At 40.7% G+C, this 24,697-nt stretch overlaps 1 protein-coding gene across 1 annotated transcript in view; it reads left to right on the top strand.

The window, feature by feature from the left end:
• LOC139642124 (zinc finger protein 91-like) overlaps positions 1-24,697 on the top strand; it is a 188,275-nt gene that overhangs the window by 76,246 nt on the left and 87,332 nt on the right. Inside the window, exon 5 of the mRNA XM_071516855.1 lies at positions 754-1,362. Coding sequence (XP_071372956.1) covers positions 754-1,362 — 609 coding nt within the window. The remainder of the gene's footprint in view (positions 1-753; positions 1,363-24,697) is intronic.

Here is a 24,697-nt window from a genome sequence, read left to right as displayed (position 1 = left end):
AGCTAACCCACAGCTGTGGAAGAATCCAAAAGGCTCCTAAAGGCTTTGGAAGCTTCTGTGGCCATTTGTTGCGATGCTGTAATTTCTGCTGTTTACTTTCTGTTCTGGGACAGATGTTAATTCCACACAAACTGACTTCATTGCATATATGCACACTTTGTACACATATCTTCTTAATATTATTAAATGTCAAAAACAACCCTAATTTATCTGTTTCTAATATTTTTTTTCTTTCCTGTTAGATGTCCGGCAGCTGCTGGTCTGTAAAGAAGAGGTTCCCCCTGAGCAGCAGGACTGGAGCCCCAGTCTGGACCAGGAGGACCCAGAGCCCCCACACATTAAAGAGGAACAGGAGGAACTCCGGACCGGTCAGGAGGGAGAGCGGCTTCGAGGGCCGGAGGAGGCCGATATCACCGAGTTCCCGTTCACTCCTGTCCCTGTGAAGAGTGAAGATGATGAAGAGAAACCTCAGTCCTCACAGCTTCATCAAAGCCAAACTGAGGAGAACAGAGAGGCAGAGCCTCTAGCCAGCAGCTCAACTGAACAGATGAAAACAGAAGCTGATGGAGAGGACTGTGGAGTATCAGAACCAGCCAGGAACTTAGATCCAGCTAGTCATTTACAACCAACTAGTGATGGCAAGACTTCAGACTCTTCTGAACCTGAGACTGAAGACAGTGATGATGAATGGAAGGAGACTAGAGAACCTCAGTCAGGTTTAGACTCACTGGAAAACAATGAAGTCCTTGTAAGTGATAATAGATGTCATACTGGGGAGAAACATTTTAGTTGCTCAGTTTGTGGTAAAGCGTTTCATCAGAAGGGAAACATGCAGACACACATGAGAACCCACACAGGAGAAAGGCCCTTTAGCTGCACAATGTGTGGTAAAAAATTTGTTCAAAAGGGAGATTTGCAGAAACACACGAGACGCCACACAGGAGAAAAACCTTTTATCTGTTCAGTTTGTGGTAAAACATTTGGCCGCAAGGAACATCTGCAGGCACACGTGACCACTCATACCGGAGAGAAACCATTCAGCTGCTCAGTGTGTGGTAAAGCCTTTCATCAGAAGGGAAACATGCAGACACACATAAGAACCCACACAGGAGAAAGGCCCTTTAGTTGCACGGTTTGTGGTAAAACATTTGTTCAGAAGGGAGATTTGCAGAGACACACGAGACGCCACACAGGGGAAAAACCTTTTATCTGTTCAGTTTGTGGCAAGAGATTTAGTGACAGGGGCGTTCTGAAGACACACATCAGAGTTCATACGGGGGAGAAACCATTTAGCTGCTCAGTTTGCGGTAGAAGATTTGTTCAGAGCTCTCATCTGACATCACACATGAGAGTCCACGTTAAGTTTTAGTGTAAAGGTTCATCTGAGACTCCACACAGGAGAGAGACCCGCTCAGTGTCTGTGGGAGAAGTTTAGTCAGAAACCATAAGTGTTGTGGAGAGAGCAGCAGCAGGTTGAGCTGAACAAAAGGGCCCATTCATTTTCCTATTTGACGAATAGAAAATAATCCGTCTTGAATAATTAATCATATGAACCCTATAAGAAGAGTGTTTTGATCAGGTATGTTTATGCAGTATAATTTACAATAAAGTCCGCTGCAAACACATTTTTCAATTTCAATTTATTGATTAGTAACCCACATGTAATTGTAATTAGTAAAGAAAGTAATTTTTGTCCTGTTTAATTCGAAGTACTCACATGCTAATCAATTTATATTGATTGACTTATAGTTGCTGAATATGGAAAGTTTATACATTTCCTTTATATTCTTTTTATTTTCCTTAAATCAGACTGAATAATTGTATATTACGCCTGTGGTCACATGACAACTCTGTAACTGTCCTGGTATACTAGGCACACAAACACTGTTTTCTTTTAGAAAATGTACTTGGGAATACCATGTACAGTTTTCAGTTTACTCTCATTTGTATTCATTCTCTTCGCTTCATATTCATATTTTCAAGTTTTTTTAAATTTATTTTCCTTACTGGAAGCAAAATGTACCTTTGCTTTTGAAAAAGCCTACACAAATAAAGGTTTCGATGATGCTGCTAATTATTGCTATAAAATCCGTGTCTGTGGGGATCTCCACTCTGTAAGAGTGTGTTTCGCTATGTAATACTCCCTGTAAATGATAATGTATGGCTGGCAACTATACCAACAAAACACATAATATGCCTGTGTGTTCTAGGAAATAGGCTCATGTGCGAACTGCAGCCATATTTCTAATTATGACTAAGTGCCATAGGCACCAGTCTTACCTACCTTTTGGTGTATCTGCATTTTACGTTAAGTATGCATTGTAACTGAGTTACTGACTTCTTAGTCACTGTTTGGTTGTTGTAATTACTGTATTAGAATCTGATGCCTTTGGTGACCTTAAAGTGCCACCTAGTGGATCTACTGGGTATGGCGGTAAATTGCCTCAGACAACTGTTAGTCAATCCATGACAGTAGATTATAATAATTCCTTGTTTTATGTTTTTCCTTTTTACAGAAACCACACACTCAGTTCAGTTACACCCCATAAAGTTTATTACTTGGAACTTCAAGTTTATTCTGTGATTTGACCAATCACTCCAGTGGTGGGCTGAAATCCCCAGAACCCAAGTAGTTGAGAGAGAGCCTCGTCAGCATTCTCTATTGCAGTGGTTCCCAACCCAGTCCTCAAGGACCCCCTGTCCTGCAAGTTTTTATTCCATCTTTACTCTTGCACACCTGATCCCAATGGGGCCTACACACTTTCATGCTGCTCTGTTCAGGTAGCTCTGTCTCTACCAATCAGCATTAAGACCTTAACTGGATCAGGTGCGCAAGAGTAGAGCTGGAACCAATACTTGCAGGAAAAGGGGTCCTTGAGGACTGGGTTGGGAAACACTGCTCTATTGTACATACTGTTCCACCAGTCCATCCCCCAAGGAACAGACTGTGGCAAGGCATTGGTACTTCACCCAGAATGGTTTCACTTGCCGAATGGCTGCCCCATCCACTAGTTTTCTATCTAAATACCATTTGACCTCAAAAAAGAGGTTCTCTTCTTAATTCTCTTTCTCTTAAATTGTACTATCAGGACTTTTTGCTTTGCGTATAAACCATCCAATCATTCCAGCTTTCTCTGGAATTAAGTATCAGAAGATCATACCATGTAATCCCCTACCCTAATGTTGATATATTTATCTGTATGTTCTCTATGCAAAACCATTGTCTGGTCACTGGACCCAGAGTCGGGCAGGGTAGTTATCCAGCACCCTCACCTGAACTCAAATTCCTAAGGTGCTAAAGTAGTCATAGGCCAGTACTGCATATGCTCCACTGGGGTCTTCTAACAGTGGGGTCTTATAAGATTTAGTTAGGGTTCAGTCAGTCATGTAATTAGTCTTCAGCTGTCCTTTATTGCTGAGATTTCTTTGGTCTCAGCCGGCCGGACCATGGACAAAAATGACTGGGCATATATTTCCAAACAACGGCATTTCAGCAAGTTGGATTGTCCTTGTTTTTACCCTAAGGGTGTTCAATTTCCCCTTACCACCCCCACCCCTCATACAGGCAAAACAGATGCATTTGGACTACCAGAGGACAAGGAACCCTGTGGGTAAAGTGAATATGATCTTCAGGACTGTCTGACACATGCCTATATGTCAATCACATATCCAGACATGAAAAGGAACAGCAAAAGAAACACTGACTGTGAAGCCAAGAGCTGTGTTCAAGCCAGGGAGGAGGACTTCATGGAGGTCTGAGAGTGGGCCTCAGTTTGTTCAGAGTTCACATATACGCAGAAAATGCTGACTAATCACCCCGAGTTCACTTGAGAGGCTGAAAGGACCATTGTGCCTTTATTGCTCCACCAAGTCACCCTACATAATATCAAGAAACACAACACAGAGACATATTGGGGATAACTTGTGGAAGGGGCAACTATTGCTTTGGGACATGAGGACACTCCCAAAATTCAGGTTACATATACAACAAAATTTTAATTTGTGAATATATTCTGCTAGTAAGATGGTTTAATTAGGTAGTATTCATTTTCTTTTCCTTTATTGATATGATAGAAGCCAAACAATATACTGTATCTTTAGATAGCAGAAGCAAGTGAATTATGACATTACAAAGGTCTTTCCAGTTGCTTATGTGTACAGTCCCGATAAAGATGATCACAAAAAGAGTGGTTCCCTTCAATATTCTTGTTGTCTCTTAAGGTAGAAGCCAAGAAGCCAAGACAAGAAGCAAATCTCTCCAGACATTTCACATAGATCAAGACTTTGTATTGTAAAAGTCTTTCAGGAGCAAAAATCTTTCAGGAGCATTTTGACAACAGTGGAATAGCAGTAGATTAATAACAGCAAGTTTGTTTTGGGTAAATATTCAGAGTGATTAAGATTACAATTCAATCTTTTTGGTATTGTTTTCAAACCATCTGCTAAATATTGTCTTATATCTACCTACCGCAACAAAATAGTGATTTCACCATTTTCCAGTTCATGACAGCTTGTACATTTGCTGTTCTAAAGTGATTTTTATGCATTTTACATTTCTGGTTAGTTTGGAATAAATAGAAAAACTGGATAGTTAGCATGAGCAGCGACAGCCACCAGGGGTGAACAGACAAAGAAACTCCAGCTTAATTACAACAGAAAATCCAAGAAAAAAAAAACTCACAGTAGTGGCCACACGGTTTGATTGACAGGTGATCTCTGGGAAATGCAGTGCAGAGACACCACTGCAGTGAGTACCAAAGCACCAAAGATGGAGACAAAAAAAAAACGCAGCATCACAGGCACTTACTGTAGAAGCTGTGATGTTTTCAGTGTTTTCTCCTGTGAATCAACAGAAGCAGCAAAGCACATTGATAGAAAACAACAATGGAACGATGGGAACGCAGCCATAGATAAATGTATCACCAGATCAATGAGATTGCAAGATCAAAGACTATTGTCCTTGTACACTTTCTGTAAAAAAAACTAAAATATAAGAAAAATCTGTATTACAACATCTATTGTACAATTACCCCTTACTCAATGTAATGTTAAACTCCAGCTCTTATTTGTACAAAATAATAGTAAACTAATAAGTGGGATAGTATGGGAGTCAAAGTCCTGAATCTATTGCAATGGGATAATTTCACTTTTCCAGAAACACTAGTCTGAACCTGTACTAGTGAAAGCAGTGCTTTACTGACTGGTAAATGTTCTCTAATAGAAGATGATAGAATCTTTACTTTCTACAACTATTTATTGAAGAACTGAGTGTGTCAGAGGGGAAAGGGAATGTTCCTGCAGCCTTGTCAAATCCTGATTCTACAGGATTCTTCTGAAAGATACTAAAAGTCCAGCAAACCTTTTCTAACAGATTTACCATTTGATCTGCTGAGCAGGTGCTTTCTCCTTTTATCAGTGAATGTCTTCAGCACTGCAGCTTCACTTGCTGCTGCTCTCACCGGCACACTTATGTCTTTTAATGTTTGACAGACAGTAAAATCCTCTCCCGCACACGCTGCAACTGTATGGTGTCTCTCCTGTGTGTAATCTCATGTGTTTCTTCAGATTTCCCTTCTCACTAAAACGCTTCTCACAAAATGAGCAACTGAATGGTTTCTCTCCAGTGTGGACTCTCATGTGTCTCTTCAGATCCACCTTTTCACCAAAACTTTTACCACACACTGAACAACTAAACGGTTTCTCTCCAGTATGGACTTTCATGTGTCTAACCAACGCCCCCCTCTCCCGATAATTTTTGTTACAAACTGAGCAGCTGAAGGGTTTCTCCCCTGTGTGGAGTCTCATGTGTGTCTGCAAATGTTCCTTGAAGCCAAATTTTTTACCACAAACTGTACAGTCGAATGGTTTCTCCCCTGTATGGCTGGTCATGTGCCTCCGCAGAATTCCCTTACGGCCAAATGTTTTACCACACACTGAGCAACTAAAGGGTTTCTCCCCTGTGTGGCTTCGCATGTGTACCTGCATATTTCCCTTCTGATGGAATCCTTTAGCACAAATTGGGCAACTAAAGTGTTTCTCCCCAGTATGAGATCCCATATCACTTACAACGACTTCACTGTTTTTCAGAGAGTCTAAACCTGACTGAGGTTCTCTAGTCTCCTTCCAATCATCATCACAGTTTTCAGTCTCAGGTTCAGAAGAGTCTGAAGTCTTGCCATCACTAGTTGGTTGTAAATGACTAGCTGGATCTAAGTTCCTGGCTGGTTCTGATACTCCACAGTCCTCTCCATCAGCTTCTGTTTTCATCTGTTCAGTTGAGCTGCTGGCTAGAGGCTCTGCCTCTCTGTTCTCCTCAGTTTGGCTTTGATGAAGCTGTGAGGACTGAGGTTTCTCTTCATCATCTTCACTCTTCACAGGGACAGGAGTGAACGGGAACTCGGTGATATCGGCCTCCTCCGGCCCTCCAAGCCGCTCTCCCTCCTGACCGGTCCGGAGTTCCTCCTGTTCCTCTTTAATGTGTGGGGGCTCTGGGTCCTCCTGGTCCAGACTGGGGCTCCAGTCCTGCTGCTCAGGGGGAACCTCTTCTTCACTGACCAGCAGCTGCGGAACATCTAACAGGAAGGACAAAATAATAGAACCAGTTAATATAACAAAGTTTTCCTCTGTAACAAACTGTGTGCAGACATGCAGCCATTAAAGGAACATTCCATAATTCATTATTCACCCTCTGGGGACCCACAGTTACGCCCCTGCATGTGAGAGAACAAAGTAACAAAACAACAATTCTTCTTGCCTTGTCAAGGATCTGTCTTTCCAGGTGAGAGCTTGAATCTCTTGAAAGCCTACACTACCCAGAATGCACCGCAGTCTTGAGCAAACGGTCTGCCTGCAGAGGTGGGAAGCGAATGAGTGACTCAGACTGACTGAGCTGAAAAGTTTGCATAACTGAGGCGCGTATCTTACAGTTATAATCACATAAAGGCTGCATCGTTCAAGATTTTAAAGCTACACTAAGCAATTTTTCCGACCACTAGAGGGCGACAGAAACCTCGACACATTCTGTAAACACACACAGCAAAGCTACTGGGCTACAGAAGCCCTTAAGGACAAACCGTGCATAAAGACTAACGGCTAAAATAAACGTTCCTACAGAGAAATATCGGCTGTTATCAGTCTCACTTTGCCAGATTATTCTCCCACTGAAGGTCACATGACCCACAGTGACAAGTGAAGACGCAGGAAGCAGGTTTACTAGTTGAAAACGTTTACTCGCTCGCAGTGGTGGAAAGTAACTAAGTACATTTACTCAAGTTCTGTACTTAAGTACAATATTGAGATACTTGTACTTTACTTGAGTATTTCCATTTGATGCTACTTTATACTTCCACTCCACTACATTTCAGAGGGAAATATTGTACTTTCTCCCCCACTACATTTATTTGACAGCTTTAGTTACTTTTCAGATGGAGATTTGACACAATGGATAATATAACAAGCTTTTAAAATACAACACATTGTTAAAGATGAAACCGGTGGTTTCCAACCTTTTTGGCTTTTGACGTCTTACAAAAAGCAGTGTGTAGTCGGGTCACATTTCAGATGTCTATGAGTTGTTAACAGCTCCACCAAATAGTGATTTTTCCCTCTAAACCTCACATGGTTTCATTTCAATAAATGTTCAAATGATCCAATATTTCAGCAAAAATCAAAGATTAGAGAAAAAGTCCAAAAACTGAAAACAGATTTGTGTATCAGAACTTTGTTTTTTCTTCTTTCCTCTCCCATTAATCATCTCACGACCCCTCAGATTTATCCGGTGACCCTTTGGAGGGGCCCGACCCCTAGGTTGGGAACCACTGGACTAAACTAGCTAACTGTATGTAAAGTAGTTCAAACTAGCTCCACCTCTAGCAGCTACAGCAGTAACATGCTGCTTACACACTGATGCTTCAGTATTAATAATCTACTGATGTCATATATAATAAAATATCAGTCAGAGGGACCAAACCACTACTTTTACTTTAATACTTTAACTACATTTTGCTGCTAATACTTATGTACTTTTACTTAAGTAGGATTTTTCATGCAGGACTTTTACTTGTAATGGAGTATTTTTACATTGCTGTATTGGTACTTTTACTTAAGTAAAGGATCAGAGTACTTCATCGATTCAGCGTTTCTCGGGCCGACTGACAACAAGCTTTAGGAAAGAGAAGAAAACAACAACAAGCTGCAAAATGACATAAATGGTGCAAGAACAGTGTGAGAATTATATTATATTTGTACAAACCTGCTCTGTATAACTGTATTTGTGGTTTAAAAACAGCGTCCAGGAGCTTGCATTGTTGATCATTCTTTTTTGAAAGATAAACTTCCTCCTCGTACTCTGCTGCTGTTCTTTCAAAAAGCTCAAATATCTCTTCAACAGCTGCAGTTAGTCTCTGGCTGACCAACGCTCTAGACATTTTCAGAGAATAACAGGAACTTGTTCTCCTGGATTTGTTGCTGAGAAACAAACTTTGTCCTTCAACTCTCCGTCTCTTCTTTGATTTCAGTGTCTTTAAACCTGACTGAGGTTCTCTAGTCTCCTTCCAATCCTCATCACTGTCTTCAGTCTCAGGTTCAGAAGAGTCTGAAGTCTTGCCATCACTAGTTGGTTGTAAATGACTAGCTGGATCTAAGTTCCTGGCTGGTTCTGATACTCCACAGTCCTCTCCATCAGCTTCTGTTTTCATCTGTTCAGTTGAGCTGCTGGCTAGAGGCTCTGCCTCTCTGTTCTCCTCAGTTTGGCTTTGATGAAGCTGTGAGGACTGAGGTTTCTCTTCATCATCTTCACTCTTCACAGGGACAGGAGTGAACGGGAACTCGGTGATATCGGCCTCCTCCGGCCCTCCAAGCCGCTCTCCCTCCTGACCGGTCCGGAGTTCCTCCTGTTCCTCTTTAATGTGTGGGGGCTCTGGGTCCTCCTGGTCCAGACTGGGGCTCCAGTCCTGCTGCTCAGGGGGAACCTCTTCTTCACTGACCAGCAGCTGTGGAACATCTAACAGGAAGGACAAAAATAATAGAAACAGTTGACTGAAGGTTGTTGCTACTTTTACATTATCAAAAAGAAGAGGACTGATCACACTCTTCTCACACTATTTTACAATCTTACCTTCAAAACTCAAGGTGGATCTCAGACACAATTCACCTTCTTCTGCTTTGCTAACATTTCTCAACATGATCACAGTTAGCTTCCTTACAGTGTAGCAACACCATACGATAACACCTCCCCCAGCTTATATTCATCAGGATAAGCTTCCTAGTCCAGGACTCCTAAAACCTTTTCATGCAGACGACCCTGAAATAGACGATCAGACGGAACGGGCTGCCAGTCTGTAAGAAGGTTAAAGAGAAAGCCAAGGACCATTTTAGACAGTGAAGCAGCCTAGACCGGTTTGTGCCTTGGCTTGGCCGAAAGACTAGTCCACCGTACTATTAAGCTACCTACTGACAGATAGTCCCCCTCAGCTTCAGGCTGTACAGGTTCATTTGGACAACAGTTGAGCATTCATATGTGAAGAGTTAGGGTTAGGTGACTAAATGGCCTGAAAGTTCAGCTCCATGGGTTCGACAATCTTTGACACAATTCAGTTAAAAACCCCGTTGAAAAGGAGACTCTGCCAGAGAGAGAGGGGGAACATTGATGAAAGTCTTAATAGAAGAGAAGTATACTGGATATTTAATTTGCAAACTTTATCCCCCAAAGGATTGAACGATGAGATTCCATGGCATGTCATGCTCTAAGGAGCTTTGGGATCAAATAGATCTTTTTATGGTGCAGTCAAGATACAAGTATTTCATATGACTGCACAGTTTTGAATGACTTATGAAAGCTGCAAGACCGATGTTTTCATTCATTAGATATGCAATTTCTGTAAATATTTTTGTAGATATAAGTATGTGACGTGGTGTCTCACTTGTTCCTGTTTTTATTTTATTTTTCTTATGTGTGGACTATAATGCGACAGATGTCACTGTCTATTACTGAGAGACACTCCCACAGGAGAATAACTGTCCCACACCTGTGCACACAGAACAGGCGGAGCAGGATCTGTTTAAGCTCATTGGTGTAAGAATTGTTTAAAATACTCTTGACGAAGGTCCAGAGGGAGCGAAACGTTAATATGATCAATAAATTGTGATGCTGAGCAAGAGCAGTGTGCGGGATCTTCTTTCCTCAAGACTGTTAAAAACCCCAAAATTTTAATTCTCTCAGTATCTACTAGGGCTGGACCCGAATATTCGACTATTCGGATATTCGTTTGTTGGGTAGGTATTCGGTTTTCAATTTTGGGATTTGGATAGTTTTTTTAAATGTAATTTTATATGTAATCCATAAGCCGGTTGCCATTGACGCTGCGAAGCAGTTTCTTTTTTTTTTTTTTTACTTGCATTCAAACCTCAGTCACATTTGCTGATCGCCATGGCGACACAGAGAAAAAAGTACGACCTGAAATTCAAGCTGTCAGTTTCAAATTTGCTGAAAAAAACTCAGGAGAAGCAGCAGCAAGACATTTCTCTGTTGATCTTTTTTTTTTTTTAATCTTTTTTCTAAGGTAGGCTACCGGCATTAATACGGGGCTCTCCCTCTCTCCCTCTCCCTCTCTCTCCCTCTCCCTCTCTCTCTCTCTCTCTCTCTGTATGTTTTCAGCGCTGTGTTTTTGTGAGGAGGAACTGTGACTATGTGTGAACTGTGTTGGGTGAACTGTTACCCGTGTCTGGAAAGCCAAGCAGTTTGAAGGTTAACACGCTTCACCCCCTGATGATTCCACTGAAAGACGATAAACGATAATATTGAATTATCGCCCAGCTCTATTCTGACAGCAGCTACTGGAGCGTTCAGCAGTAATTGAATAGCGGAAACTTTATCAAGACAGCAAACATCCTTCTGAGTTTCCTGGTATTTTTGTCTCATTAAGTATACATTCTGTTATCGTTTAATTAACTCTACGGTCCTCTTTCATTAAAAAATACCACGCACCATAACACAATATAATCCCTTTACAGCTTTAGTTTCACTGTATAATTAATCTAACGATGCCACTGAGCATTTTGACTCAATTTTTGTTCTTCGGTTTCCGCAAAGGTGATACATGTACTTTTATTTTGAAGGCCAAACAGATTTTTTTTCCGGTCTTAGGCTGACTAACTCTGTCTACCTTGACGCAGCTGTGGGAAGCTAACTGTTAGCTCTCTGTCCCTCCTGTTCAGTCAGCTGGTTTAAAGGCAGCAGCTTGTAAAATAATGTAAAAGCGGTGAGCTGTCACTGTACTGAGATCAGTGCAGTAAGTCTAATGTAGAAAAACCTTCTACAAACCCGCTTTGTCGATCTGGATCTCAGGCTTCAGAACATCTTCCAGCAGCCTGCGTTGGCGATCAATCTCTTCTTCGTACTCTGCTATCGTTCTTTCAAACAGCCCAAATATCTCTTCAACAGCCGCAGTTAGTCGCTGCTTCACCGACGCTCTCAGCTGACGGACTCTGGACATTTTCCACACAGCGACATGAACTCAAGACTCCGCTACTTCGCTTCGAGGATAAACAACTAGCCCGGGGCTGGCTCTGGCGCACGAATGTGATGTCATATTTCGTTCCAGCAGGGTCGAAGTGCGAGCGAACTGTCACTGGCTGGACGGAAGCATGGACTCGCCTCACTTTTATTCAAAGTTGTCTGTAAATAAAAGGCAGTATGTGCAGCCTGAGTCTCTGCTTTCCAACTTTCATAAGCAAACTCTTGATAATTGGAAAACTGCTTTCAGGAATATTTTCCCCCTCTACAAATAATCAGCATGTTCTGTACAAAATAAGATCATAGCCTATATTAAAGAGCGGGTTGATAAAGGTGTAGTTTTTTATTGTAGATATGCTTAATGAAAGCGGTGAATGTCTGGACTGAAGAACAAAGTACAGGAAGACTCTCTAACACAATGTGCAGATGACGTCATTAAGTTCAAAGCTGCCGCCTCGTTCACGCAGCTTTGTCATTTGATCCTTGAGAAACTCGCCATCAGCTGCTGGAAGGGATTTTATAAATCTCTGTAACATCCATGTTCAGTATTGCAGAGTTTGGCTCTTTAGAGAGATTCAGGTTCTTTATGAGTCAATCTGAGAAAAGATTCGTTCTACTTCAGTCGACTCAGTTGGACTTTCTGCACTTTGGATTAGAGCTGCAACGATCAATTGATTAATCGATTAGTTGTCAACTATTAAATTAATCGCCAACTATTTTGATAATCGATTAATCGGTTTGAGTAATGTTTTAAGAAAAATAAGTCAAAATTCTCTGATTCCAGCTTCTTAAATGTGAATATTTCCTAGTTTCTTTCCTCCTCTGACAGTAAACTGAATATCTTTGGGTTGTGGACAAAACAAGACATTTGAGGACGTCATCTTGGGCTTTGGGAAACACTGATCCACATTTTTCACCATTTTCTGACATTTTATAGACCAAACAACTAATCGATTAATCGAGAAAATAATCGACAGATTAATCGATAATGAAAATAATCGTTAGTTGCAGCCCTACTTTGGATCAATAATGAACGAGAGTCGACAGAGTGGGTTCTTGTCTGTGAGCAGTGTAATGTCTCCCTGGCGCCGCTAGAGGGCGGCCTGCGGCCTGCAGCCATGGAGGTGGACAGTGAGAACCGTGTAGACTCAACCAACGACGACCGCGTTTGACGATGAGGACGAAGCTCCTTCATCTCTCCTTCATGTTCCTCGAGTTATTTAACACAGAACAAACGTAGGAAATCCTAAATGTCACAGTGCAGCTGCGGCCTCGGCTGTCCCGCCTCACTCTTTACTGACCCCCGAGTCATTTGTCCATCTGAGCTTTCTTTACTGTAAACAGCTTGTTCAGGTCAGTTAGCTGTCGGAGGCTCACCTGTGAGATTTGGGCTGTGTTCCGCCAGCTGAAATAAGAATAAGACTTCCGGTGCGATTTTTTTCAGAATAAGAGCGTAATTTCTAGAAATCCACAAAACACAAATGTTGACTGAAAACAAATCTTTTTGCACAAAAAACAAGTAATTAAGCAACAAAATGCAACTATACAATATGTACAATGTTTTTCCATGATATAAATTGTTGTAATCATTTAGCTGAAGGTTCCCTTCCCATTTAAACAGAGATTTGGCATTTTTGGACAACATAGGCTCCACAGATTAAACACTACACAGGTCAGCTTTCAGTGTAACTGCACAAGTTCTATGTGAAAACATTTCCACAGACCTGAACTTTCACTACAAACTAACATTTAGGTCCAAGCTGTTTAAGAAAAGTCATAGCAGGCCCTCAAAGTCAGCCGTGCTAACACTGTGACATCTGTAGAATAAAGTATCTGAGACACATTCCAAACACACAACAGTCTCAAGTCTTGAGTTTTGAGGCTTAACAGCTTCATCCTGTGTAACAACACGTTATGTAATAACTGACAAAATGTAATACATTTTCACTGCATTATGTAATAATCTGCCTGAACGCAATATGTTATGAATTTTCCTGCATTTTGTAAAAAATTATTGCACATTGCGGTGGTTATTACAAAATACGGGAGTTGCACTTTTTTTTTATGAAAATGTAATAATAAATTGGATGTCTTCATTCATAAAAATCGTTAGAACATTATAACAACAATGTTTATTTTATGCATTCTAGCATGAATCATACTGACTCCAAGTTCATTTTAAAAAGATACTATTAGTTCAGTAGATTAATATCTTTCATTGGTCAAAACTACATGAAGTGTCTCTGTGTTCATTAGCTTCATAGAAACTGGACTTGAGGATTCATAGAATTTAAATAATGAAGTGAAAAACAAACAGCATGAAGCAACACTGAGCTGCAGTGGATTTCTAATATTCAAACAGTTCAGTTTTAACTTGTAAAAACTATTTATCAAGCAGCACCGATAGAAAGAACCATAGATGGTTATTACATAATGCGCTGTGTTATTACATTTTCATCATAAAAAACTCCCACATTTTGTAATAACCACCGCAATTGTTTGGCAGCAGGTGGCAGATCTGTTTCTAACCTTTGTTCCCTCTCACAATTATGTTCATGATGACCAAAATACCTCACTGAATACAGTTGTATTGCTTGGCAAACTTTACATATTTTATACTCCAAATAAACAGTTATCATTGGCTTCATTTATTTCCTTCCGCAGACGTCACTGTTTGTTGGAAAGGCTGATGAGAGGAAAGGTGAAGGATTTGCTTCCAGCGGTAAATGGGAAAAACGGTTGTAAAGACATGGAATGAGCTTTTGTTTTTGTATTCTTCTTTTCCTCTTTTCCTTTGTTTATAAAACCTGTAACTGGAGTGTATAATACTTTATTATGTTCTGTTCTTTTATGTAACTTTATGAGTTTTATTTATGTATATGCATATATGACTATACCTGCATTTGCGTATATCAGTTAGACTTTCTCTACCTTTTTTTCTTCATAACTGGGCTGTGATCTCCATTCTGTCTGGTTAATATAATGTTTTACACTTGTTATGTTTACAGTGTTTTTCTTCTGATGTCTCCACATGTTTATGTTTCTGTCATTTTGTGTGTTTTGTGTTGCATTGTCGTTTTTGTCAATAAAAAAACAAAAATAAAAACTCTTGTACACAGTCTCTAACAGGGAGCAGGTGTAAGTCCTGCACACATTTCCTAAAAATAGTCAGTTTTATTTGTGGAAATGTGTGCCTGTATATTTAAATTTATCAACAGTCTCAACCTTTTGCCCGGTGATATCTGAGTGTCCTGAATCATGTCAAGCTCTTCTGCTTCAGAAACATTCCTCTGAGTCTGTGCATCATCAAACACACATTATCCTCTCAGCCTTGATGTAACTAACGCCACATCATCAGCATCATGAATTCATTTGTATATACAGAAAATAACAAAGGTGATCAAAGTGTGTCCTGTGGAGTCTACCATTAATAACTAACATCAATAATATCAAGCAGATTTGGAAGTCTGGCTCTACAGAATAAGCCTGAAGTAAAAAACCTGGGTGTTATTCTTGACTCTGAGTTGGATTTTAAATCACATATCTACAATATTACTAAGATTGCCTTTTTTAGACCCTACCTCTCACTGGAAGATGCCAAAAAGTTGACCCATGCATTTGTCTTCTCTCGGCTAGATTACTGCAATTCACTCTTTACTGGACTCTTTACTGGACTCTTTACTGGACTCTTTACTGGACTCTTTACTGGACTCTTTACTGGATTACCTAAAAAAAAACTATTGATAGGCTGCAACTTGTACAAAATGCAGCAGCCAGAATTTTAACAAAAACCAGAAAAAGAGAACATATTACACCAGTTCTAGCCTCATTACACTGGCTCCCTGTAATGTTGAGGAAATTCTTGTACTTGTTCATAAGGCCCTAAATGGTTTAGCACCTTCATATCTCTGACTGCTGATCTGAGTACGTTCCAAACCGTTTCCTCAGGTCGTCTCTGCTGTCTTGCTAAATGTCAAAAGAATGAATTAGAAACAGTTTGGTGAAGCAGCTTTCTGCTCTCATGCACCAAAGGTTTGGAACAAACTCACATTACAAAGAAGACAAGAAACTTCTGTTGATAGTTTTAAGAAACAGCTCAAAACCCATTTTTATGCTCTTGCTTTTAATTAATTCCATCTTTTTATTTTAACACCATTGTTATTAATTCATACTTCTTTTATTTCTTTTACTTGTTTTATGCGTTTTATATCTTGGATTGTTCTTTATTATTTTTTAATTTATTTTATTATTATACCTGTTTTATATTTCTTATACTTGTTTTATGCTTTTTATATCTTAGGATTGTTTTTTATCTTTATATATTGATTTGTCTTGTTTCTCTTGTAAAGCACTTTGAGCTGCATTTTATGATATGAAAGGTGCTATGTAAATAAAGTTTATTATTATTATTATTTTAATAATCCTTTGTGGGCAGTCGGAGAGAAAATCTTTATTCCAATATCTGATGTCAGCACTAACTCCTAGATCCAGGAGCCTTGGTAAAATACGTGAATATGTGTTTGCATACTATTTTCTTTTTTGTGAGCAAATATTTTTTAATCCTTTCTTTTGCATGCTATTAAAAGCAGAAACTAAAATAAATAAAAAGTATCCCAGCATCACCTGTCACAGTGACATCGTCTGAACCTCTGTGGCTCTGAGAAGAACTGCAGAGGGTCAAAAAAAAAAAATCTTGTAACAGAGGAATCGAAGTGAGCGAGTAAACTTGTTAAACTAGTGAACTTGCTTTGTGGCTTTGTTGTGAGTTTATTCACATGTGTGTTGCGGTTTCTGTCGCCCTCTAGTGGCCAGAAAGTTTCACTTATTGCAGCTTTTAAAAGTCTCTAAAATCGAACGGACTAGAACAGTGATTCTCAACCTTTTTCATATCAAGGACCCCAAATTTAGTCCACATTAAGGCCACGGACCCCCATTTGATGAGATTTCTTCTCTCAGACCGACATCTGAGAATATTTTTTATTGTTAGATATAATTTTGTCCTGAATTCCATGACTGTCTGTATTGAAGGTACAGAGATAATAGTGAAAGACAGTCAAAACAGTCATTCTTCTACATTCTCTAATTGTGTTAACTCCATAATGGTGAAGTTTAATAATTCATCAATTTGCTGGGGACCCCCTGGAACCCCCTCAAGGACCCCCTGGTGGTCCCCGGACCCCACGTTGAGAACCATTGGACTAGAAGACCGTGACCATGCCTTCTTAGCACCGCCTGCAGGAAACTTCCTCTCAGCCTTATCCTTCCACTCCTTCAGTTCCCTCGTCACCCAGGAGTTATTATTTGTTATTAGGGAATACTTTTTAATGAGAACAGAATTGGCCTCGTAGAACATCATGTGTGATAGTGTCAGTTCATGTTCACTGTCACAGCAGTTAAAGAAAAGTTGTCCGTGTTTTAGACTCCGTCCATATTTGTCTCTCCATCGCAGGTCGCTCGTGTTTCACCTTCAGTGATCAGACCTCAGTGTCGTCCTGGTTTTGGAATGAAGTCCAAACATCTCTGAATACCATGACAGCTGCATGGCCACTGACTAAGAATCTTCTTTTTTCCCCAGATGCGTCTCCAGCATTGTACTGTAGCATCACAGCTAACCAACTCTGATCGGCCAAGCGGCCTCGAATGTAAAAATCGTCACGGAAACAACAGTGTCACCACATCTGTCAGCAGCCCGTTAATAGAAATGTTCTTCCTCACTGGCACAAAAATTAAAAATTCCTTTTCCACAACAAACATCACTTGTCAGGTTTCACTGACACTTTGGTTTGGTAGAAACGATTTGCTGATGTAAAATGAAACGTCACAGTGGATCAGACTGAGAGTGAGGAACACAACACTGACACATCTGGGGACATCTGCAGCCTGGTGGTAGTAGCAAAAGTAGTAGTAGTAGTAGTAGCAGTAGTAGTATCAGTGGTAGTAGTTGTAGTAGTATCAGTAGTAGTAGCAGTAGTAGTATCAGTAGTAGTAGTTGTAGTAGTAGTAGTATCAGCAGTAGTAGCTGTAGTAGTAGTAGTATCAGTGGTAGTAGCAGTAGTAGTAGCAGTAGCAGTAGTAGTAGTAGTATCAGCAGTAGTAGTTGTAGTAGTAGTAGTATCAGTAGTAGTAGGAGCAATAGTAGTAGTAGCAGTAGTAGTATCAGCAGTAGTAGTTGTAGTAGTAGTAGTATCAGTAGTAGTAGCAGCAATAGTAGTAGCAGTAGTAGCAGTAGTAGTATTAGCAGTAGTAGTATCAGTAGTAGTAGTGGTAGTAGTAGTAGTAGTATCAGTAGCAGTAGTAGTGGTAGTGCCTGACAATAGGAAAGCTGGTTACATTTTATGAAGAAAAATGAATTAAAACTGAATAATGGTCCAACAACATTTTTTTTAATAAAAATGAAAGTTGACTACATTTTGCACGTATAACTGGAAAACGTACTATTACTAATATTAGTAAAATAGTACTAAACATACTATTTTAAACTAAGCTGTCTTGCAATGAGCAACCAGTAAACTATTTTTTCAATTTTAATTCAATAAAAAAGCTCAGTGACTAAACAATATACAAGTAAACAGTCTGACAGAGTAAATGAACAGTTGAAGAATCCATCGACCAGCGAGTTAAGGAAAAAAACAAAAACAAAAACAAAACAAAAACACCATCAAGGACTTCACAACCAAGCAGGTGACAGATCTGTCTGCATCCTGAACCACAACACGGACCGGACCGGACCGGACCGGACCGGACCGGACTCATGACGCGTCTCTAGTTCACTGTTCTGTTTCTGCTGCCGCTCTTTCCACCACACTTGTGTCTTTTGACCTGTGAACTCCAACCAAATGTTTTCCCACAAATCCTGCAACTGAACGGTCTCTCTCCTGTGTGGATTCTCATGTGTGTCTTCAAAGCATTTTCTTTACAAAAACCTTTCCTACAGAACGAGCAACTGAAGCGTTTCTCCTCACTGTGGACTCTCATGTGTTTTGTCAGTGCCGCTCTGCAGATGAAATGTTTCTCACAGATTGAACAGCTGTAAGGTTTTTCCCCTGTATGAGTTCTCGTGTGTAATTTGAATGCTCCGCTACGCCTGAACATTCTCCCACAGGCTGAGCAACTATATGGTTTCTCCCCTGTGTGGATTCTCATGTGTCCCTTCAAGCTCTCTTTAAGACGAAAACCTTTACTACAGACTGAGCAAGTAAATGGACTAGTATGGACTTTCATATGTTTATCCAGTGCCCACCTGACTCTAAAGTGTTTCCGACAGAATAGGCACCTGAAAACATCCACTGTATGTTTACTCGTGTGTCTCCACAGGTCTCCCTTCAGACTGAATCTTTTGCCACAAAGTGCACAACTAAATGGTTTCTCCTCTGTGTGATTTTTCGCGTGTCTCAACAGTTCTCTCCTCAGACTGAATCTTTTGCCACAAAGTGCACAACTAATAGGTTTCTCCACTGTGTGATTTCTCATGTGTCTCAACAGTTCTCCCTTCAGACTGAATATTTTGTCACAAACTGTGCAACTAAACGGTTTCTCCCCTGTATGATTTTTCATGTGTCTATACAGTTCTCTCCTCAGACTGAATCTTTTGCCACAAAGTGCACAACTAAATGGGTTCTCCCCTGTATGATTTCTCATGTGTCTCGACAGTTCTCCCTTCACACTGAATCTTTCGTCACAAACTGTGCAACTAAATGGTTTCTCCCCTGTATGACTGATCATGTGTGACTGGAAACGTGTCTCTTGGACAAAGCTTTTGCCACACAGAGTGCAACTAAACTGTTTTTTCCCTGTATGAGATCTGATATGACTTACAAGGATCTCATTGTTTTCCACTGTTACTAAACCAGACTCATCTTCACTCTTCACAGGGACAGGAGTGAACGGGAACTCGGTGATATCGGCCTCCTCCGGGTCCTCCTCAAGCGGCTCTCCCTCCTGACTGGTCCAGAGTTCCTCCTGTTCCTCTTCAATGTGTGGGGGCTCTGGGTCCTCCTCAAGCAGATCTCCCTCCTGACTGGTCCAGAGTTCCTCCTGTTCCTCTTCAATGTGTGGGGGCTCTGGGTCCTCCTGAAGCGGATCTCCCTCCTGACTGGTCCAGAGTTCCTCCTGTTCCTCTTTAATGTGTGGGGGCTCTGGGTCCTCCTGGTCCAGACTGGGGCTCCAGTCCTGCTGCTCAGGGGGAACTGGAGGGAAGAGCAAAGAATAACATCAACAGTTAACATACAGCTAGTCTTTCTCTGTACCTAAACATGTGACTTTGCCTGCTGTAGCCTCTCTTATGAAGCAAGTTCAACATAGTCAGAGTATCCAAAAAAGACCAATCTGAGACATTCTCTTAGATTAAAAATGTCTTTATTGATATGGCATGGTTGTACTGAACATTCGGCCACATGACTTCGTCAGGGAGTGTGAGTCAGATTATCTTCTGGCTTCACAAAACCAAACGATGGTGATCCAGAACAACTAGATTGACCAAGTTCATTATCACTGCGTGCATAATCATGTTCACAAAAGGATTTAATGGACAGAGCTCATTACGTGTATAAATATTTGACCTCAGAATTTGGCAGCGGAATTTGAAATAGCTTCCAGTTGGTTTGTTTTTCTACAGCAATTTTAAACAAATTAACCAGAGGCTTGCTTCCTGTCCATTTTATTTCATGAATAAAATATTGTCCATGTTTAAGAAGTAAACTGACAACAGGAAGTATTATTGTCTTTGTTGATTGGTTTGAAATATAACAGTTTGACCTTTTGTGTAAAACAAAACAAAACTCCGTAAGAAGTCCACCAAAGTAACAAAAATCTCTTAACATTTGGCATTTCCAAAGCAAATGAGTAACAGTCTCAGGGTGACTAACATACACAAAAAGAACATTTCTGTTCTGCAGCAATTTTAAATCTGTGTACAATAAAGGTTTTTACAGGTTAGACAATATAAATGAGTTTGTAAGATACTTTTTTTCTCCTCGTTTGATAAACAGTATTTATTATGGAGCAGAAGACTTTGTCCCAGCGCTCCTGTCCCAAAACTGCATTCCAATATACAGCAGCTGAGCAGGAGGACTGAGATTCTTCTTCTTGTTATTATATTTGGAACTGAGTGGAAGTTACAAATCCTGCAAGAGAAACATAAGGAGTGCAACTATATTCTCTGAACAGAGAAATATTATCTCTAGGTCATCGTACCTCTTCAGTAATAATTCAAACTCCTTGGAAGTTATCGTTGTAACCTTGTACATTGTTACAAAATCTTTAAATGATAACAAGTTAATAAATGTTTATTTATTCCAAATTGTGTATCTTTGTGAAATTGTGCTTGTAAATGAGACTCCATTTAAAAAAAAAAAAATCTTAGATCTTGTTAATCTTGCTAATTTCATGAAAACAAAACAAGAGACAAAAAGCCACAAACTTACACTAAAAATGATTTAGAAATGCAACATTAACACAAGATGTGTGTGAGCAGTATTCAGATCTGGCTGCATCCCGAACCACAACACTGACTAGAAGGGTTTGGGTTTCCTCCTGAATGATGGACTATCATGATGTGTCTCTAGTTTCTTGTTCTGTTCCTGCTGAACAGTTCAGCTCAACCAGCAGCTCTGCAGCTTCACCTGCTGCTGCTCTCACCAACACACTTATGCTGTCTGACCTGTACCATCTGATTATATCTTCTCCCGCAAACACTGCAACTGTAGGGTTTCTCTCCTGTATGGAGCCTCATATGGGTTTTTAGATTAGACTTCTGAGCAAACCTTTTACTGCAGACTGAGCAACTAAATGGTTTCTCCCCTGTGTGGAGTGTCATGTGTAATTGTAAATGTGCTTTTGTAGCAAATCTTTTACCACAAACTGTACATTCAAATGGTTTCTCCCCTGTATGGCTTGCCATGTGTCTCTGCAGGATTCCCTTGAGGCTAAATTTTTTACCACAAACTGAGCAAAGAAATTTTTTTTCTCCCGTGTGAAGTCTAACATGTTTCTGCAGATTTCCCTTTTCACTAAAACATTTACTACAGAGTGTGCAACTAAATGGTTTCTCCCCTGTATGGAGTCTTATGTGTCTTTTAAGATGTCCTTTTGTACTAAAACTCTTCCCACATATTGAGCAAATGAACGGTTTCTCCCCAGTATGGCTTCTCATATGTGCAACCAATGCTCCAGCCTGGCTATAACTTTTTTTACAGACTGAGCAGGAGAAAGGCTTTTCCCCTGTATGACTTCTCATGTGTCTCACTAGGCCTATCCTTTGGTTGAATCTTTTACAACAAACTGAGCAACTAAAGGGTTTCTCACAGGTATTTGATTTCTTATGAAGACGAAGGACTTTGTTTTTCTGAGAGTCTAAACCTGACTGAGGTTCTCTAGTCTCCTTCCAATCATCATCTCTGTTTTCAGTCTCAGGTTCAGAAGAGTCTGAAGACTTGCCATCACTAGTTGGTTGTAAATGACTAGCTGGATCTAAGTTCCTGGCTGGTTCTGATACTCCACAGTCCTCTCCATCAGCTTCTGTTTTCATCTGTTCAGTTGAGCTGCTGGCTAGAGGCTCTGCCTCTCTGTTCTCCTCAGTTTGGCTTTGATGAAGCTGTGAGGACTGAGGTTTCTCTTCATCATCTTCACTCTTCACAGGGACAGGAGTGAACGGGAACTCGGTGATATCGGCCTCCTCCGGCCCTCGAAGCCGCTCTCCCTCCTGACTGGTCCAGAGTTTCTGTTCCTCTTTAATGTGTGGGGGCTCTGGGTCCTCCTGGTCTAGACTGGGGCTCCAGTCCTGCTGCTCAGGGGGAACCTCTTCTTCACTGACCAGCAGCTGCTGGACGTCTAATGGGAAGGACAAGAAATAACAGAACCAGTTAAAGCCCCTATGTGTAGAATTTGTATCTGTTCATATCATCCTCCAATTAATTTTGATACCATAAACGTTTGTCAGTAGAAAAATGAGACCATCGCAGAGAAAACTGGTTTAGTCTATGTGTTGCTTTCAGTCTTTTCAGTCTCTGTGTCTGGGGGTACGAACTGGCGAACTGGCCCGAAGTGGGGTACTGACTTACAGCAGAAAGTCAAACCAAACCAGGAAGAAAACAGACACAGTTTGAATGCAGACTAGTTGCTTAGGTTGAACAGCGTGAAGCTAATCAGTATGGCAGATAGTGGTAACACGGAAGACAGGACTGTAACCGCTGGACCGTCTGCAACAGAACAAAACAAGAAACCTATAACAGAAGAGGCTAAACCAGCTAAGATGGAGGGCAGCTCGAGACCCGGAGCTCCCGGAGCTCCCGGAGCTCCCGGTAACCCCGCGGCTCGATCAGCTTGCTACAGAGCTACAGTTATCTGCAGCAGTATTTTATTTACATATTGTGGCTGTATGCTGTATCACAGACGCCGCTAATAGGTTGCAAAGACGTTTGCGACAGCGTGTTTTTTTTGGCACTACCACTAGGCGTCGCCAAAATCAACAACTTTCAAATCCTACACATAGGGGCTTTAACATAAGGTTAACATAAGGTTCTTGCTACTTTTATATTTCATAACATCACAGCTGAATTGCAAGCTTTTATTGTATGCTGATGACTCTGCTCTATTGTTATCCGGGACAGATGTCAACCAGATTGAAGTCACTCTTAGTAAGGAGTTAGATGGTGTCCACATGTTTATGTCTTTGCTTTGTATTGGAGCAAAACAGAAAAACTGGGAAAAAAAATTTTAAATCTTAGGTTTTTCCTCAGAAATCCTAAAATGGCCCGGACAATATTACTGGCGCCTTTTAGAAAGTGTTAGAAATCATCTGATTTCGGTCAGATGATTCTCATTTACTGTGGAACTGAACTCACCTGTGGCGACTTGCAGGTGCCTACAATATAAAAAACACTAATTTAAGCACTTGAATATAGAAAAGAGCTCATACTGCTGTGTTGTGTCACTCTTTGGACAACAATGAGCATGGATAAAATAAAGAAGACCAGAGAATTGTCTGAGCAGGTCAGACACAAACTTATAACCAAGCACAAACAATCTCAAGGCTACAAGTCCATCTCCAGAGACTTGGGAGTTCCTGCATCCACAGTGTGCAATGTAATCAGAAAGTTTAAGGCCCTTGGAACTGAAGCCAACCTCCCAGGACGTGGCCGCAAAAGAAAACTTGATCGAAGATCACAGCGGAGGATTTCTAGAATGGTGGAGAAAGAACCTCGATCAACTGCCAGACACATTCCAGCTGACCTTCAGGCACAGGGCACAGTGGTTTCAACACGAACCATCCGCCAACTCAATGAAAGAGGGCTATATGGTAGGAGGCCCAGAAGGACCCCATTTCTGAAAGAGAGACACAAGTAAGCCAGACTGGATTTTGCCAGAGCACACCTGGACAAGTCTTGGAGAATGTTCTGTGGACAGATGAGACCAAGGTAAAACTTTTTGGGCACGTCATCTCTATGTTTACAGAAAACCAGGTTCAAAGAAAAGAACACCTTCCCCACAGTCAAACATGGAGGTGGTTCACTGATGTTTTGGGGTTGCTCTGCTGCTTCTGGCACTGGGTGCCTTGAGTGTGTGCCTGGCATCATGAAATCAGGAGATTATCAGGGCATTTTGCAGCGCAATGTTGAAAGAAGTGTCAGAAAGCTGAGTCTTCGTTGAAGGTCATGGGTTTTCCAGCATGACAATGACCAAAAACACACTTCAAAAAGCACCAAGGACTGGATCAAGAAAAAACACTGAACTGTCCTGGAGTGGCCAGCAATGAGTCCAGATCTAAATCCCATTGAAAACCTGTGGAGAGATCTGAAAGTAGCTGCTAGGAGAAGGAACCCTTCCAATGTGCGAGAACTGAGGCAGTTTGCACAAGAAGAGTGGGACAAATTGCCAGTAGAGAATGGCCAGAAGCTAATACCTGGTTATAGGAAGCGCTTGAGCGAAGTTATTTTGAACAAAGGCTGTGCTACCAAATATTAAGTCCAGGGTGCCAGTAATTTTGTCAGTGCCATTTTTATTCATTTTTGGATTTACAAGGATGTATTAAGTTCTAATTCAAAAACAAGAGATTTGTAATATTGACCATGAAATTAAAAGAATGCTTGAACCATTTTTTGATCAGTTTCAAGTTTTTTCAGATAAAATTGTGAGTTATTTGAAATAATTGCAAGGGTGCCTATATTTTTGGCCACAACTGTATAACAC

The sequence above is a fragment of the Centroberyx affinis genome, unplaced genomic scaffold (assembly GCF_046629955.1).
Source record: "Centroberyx affinis isolate AG114_WGS23_722 - 3 ecotype Tasmania unplaced genomic scaffold, CSIRO-AGI_Caff_v1 ptg000434l_1, whole genome shotgun sequence".
Lineage (NCBI taxonomy): Eukaryota > Metazoa > Chordata > Actinopteri > Beryciformes > Berycidae > Centroberyx > Centroberyx affinis.
Note: the sequence above shows the minus strand (reverse complement) of the source record. Positions and strands in the feature narration are given on the sequence as shown.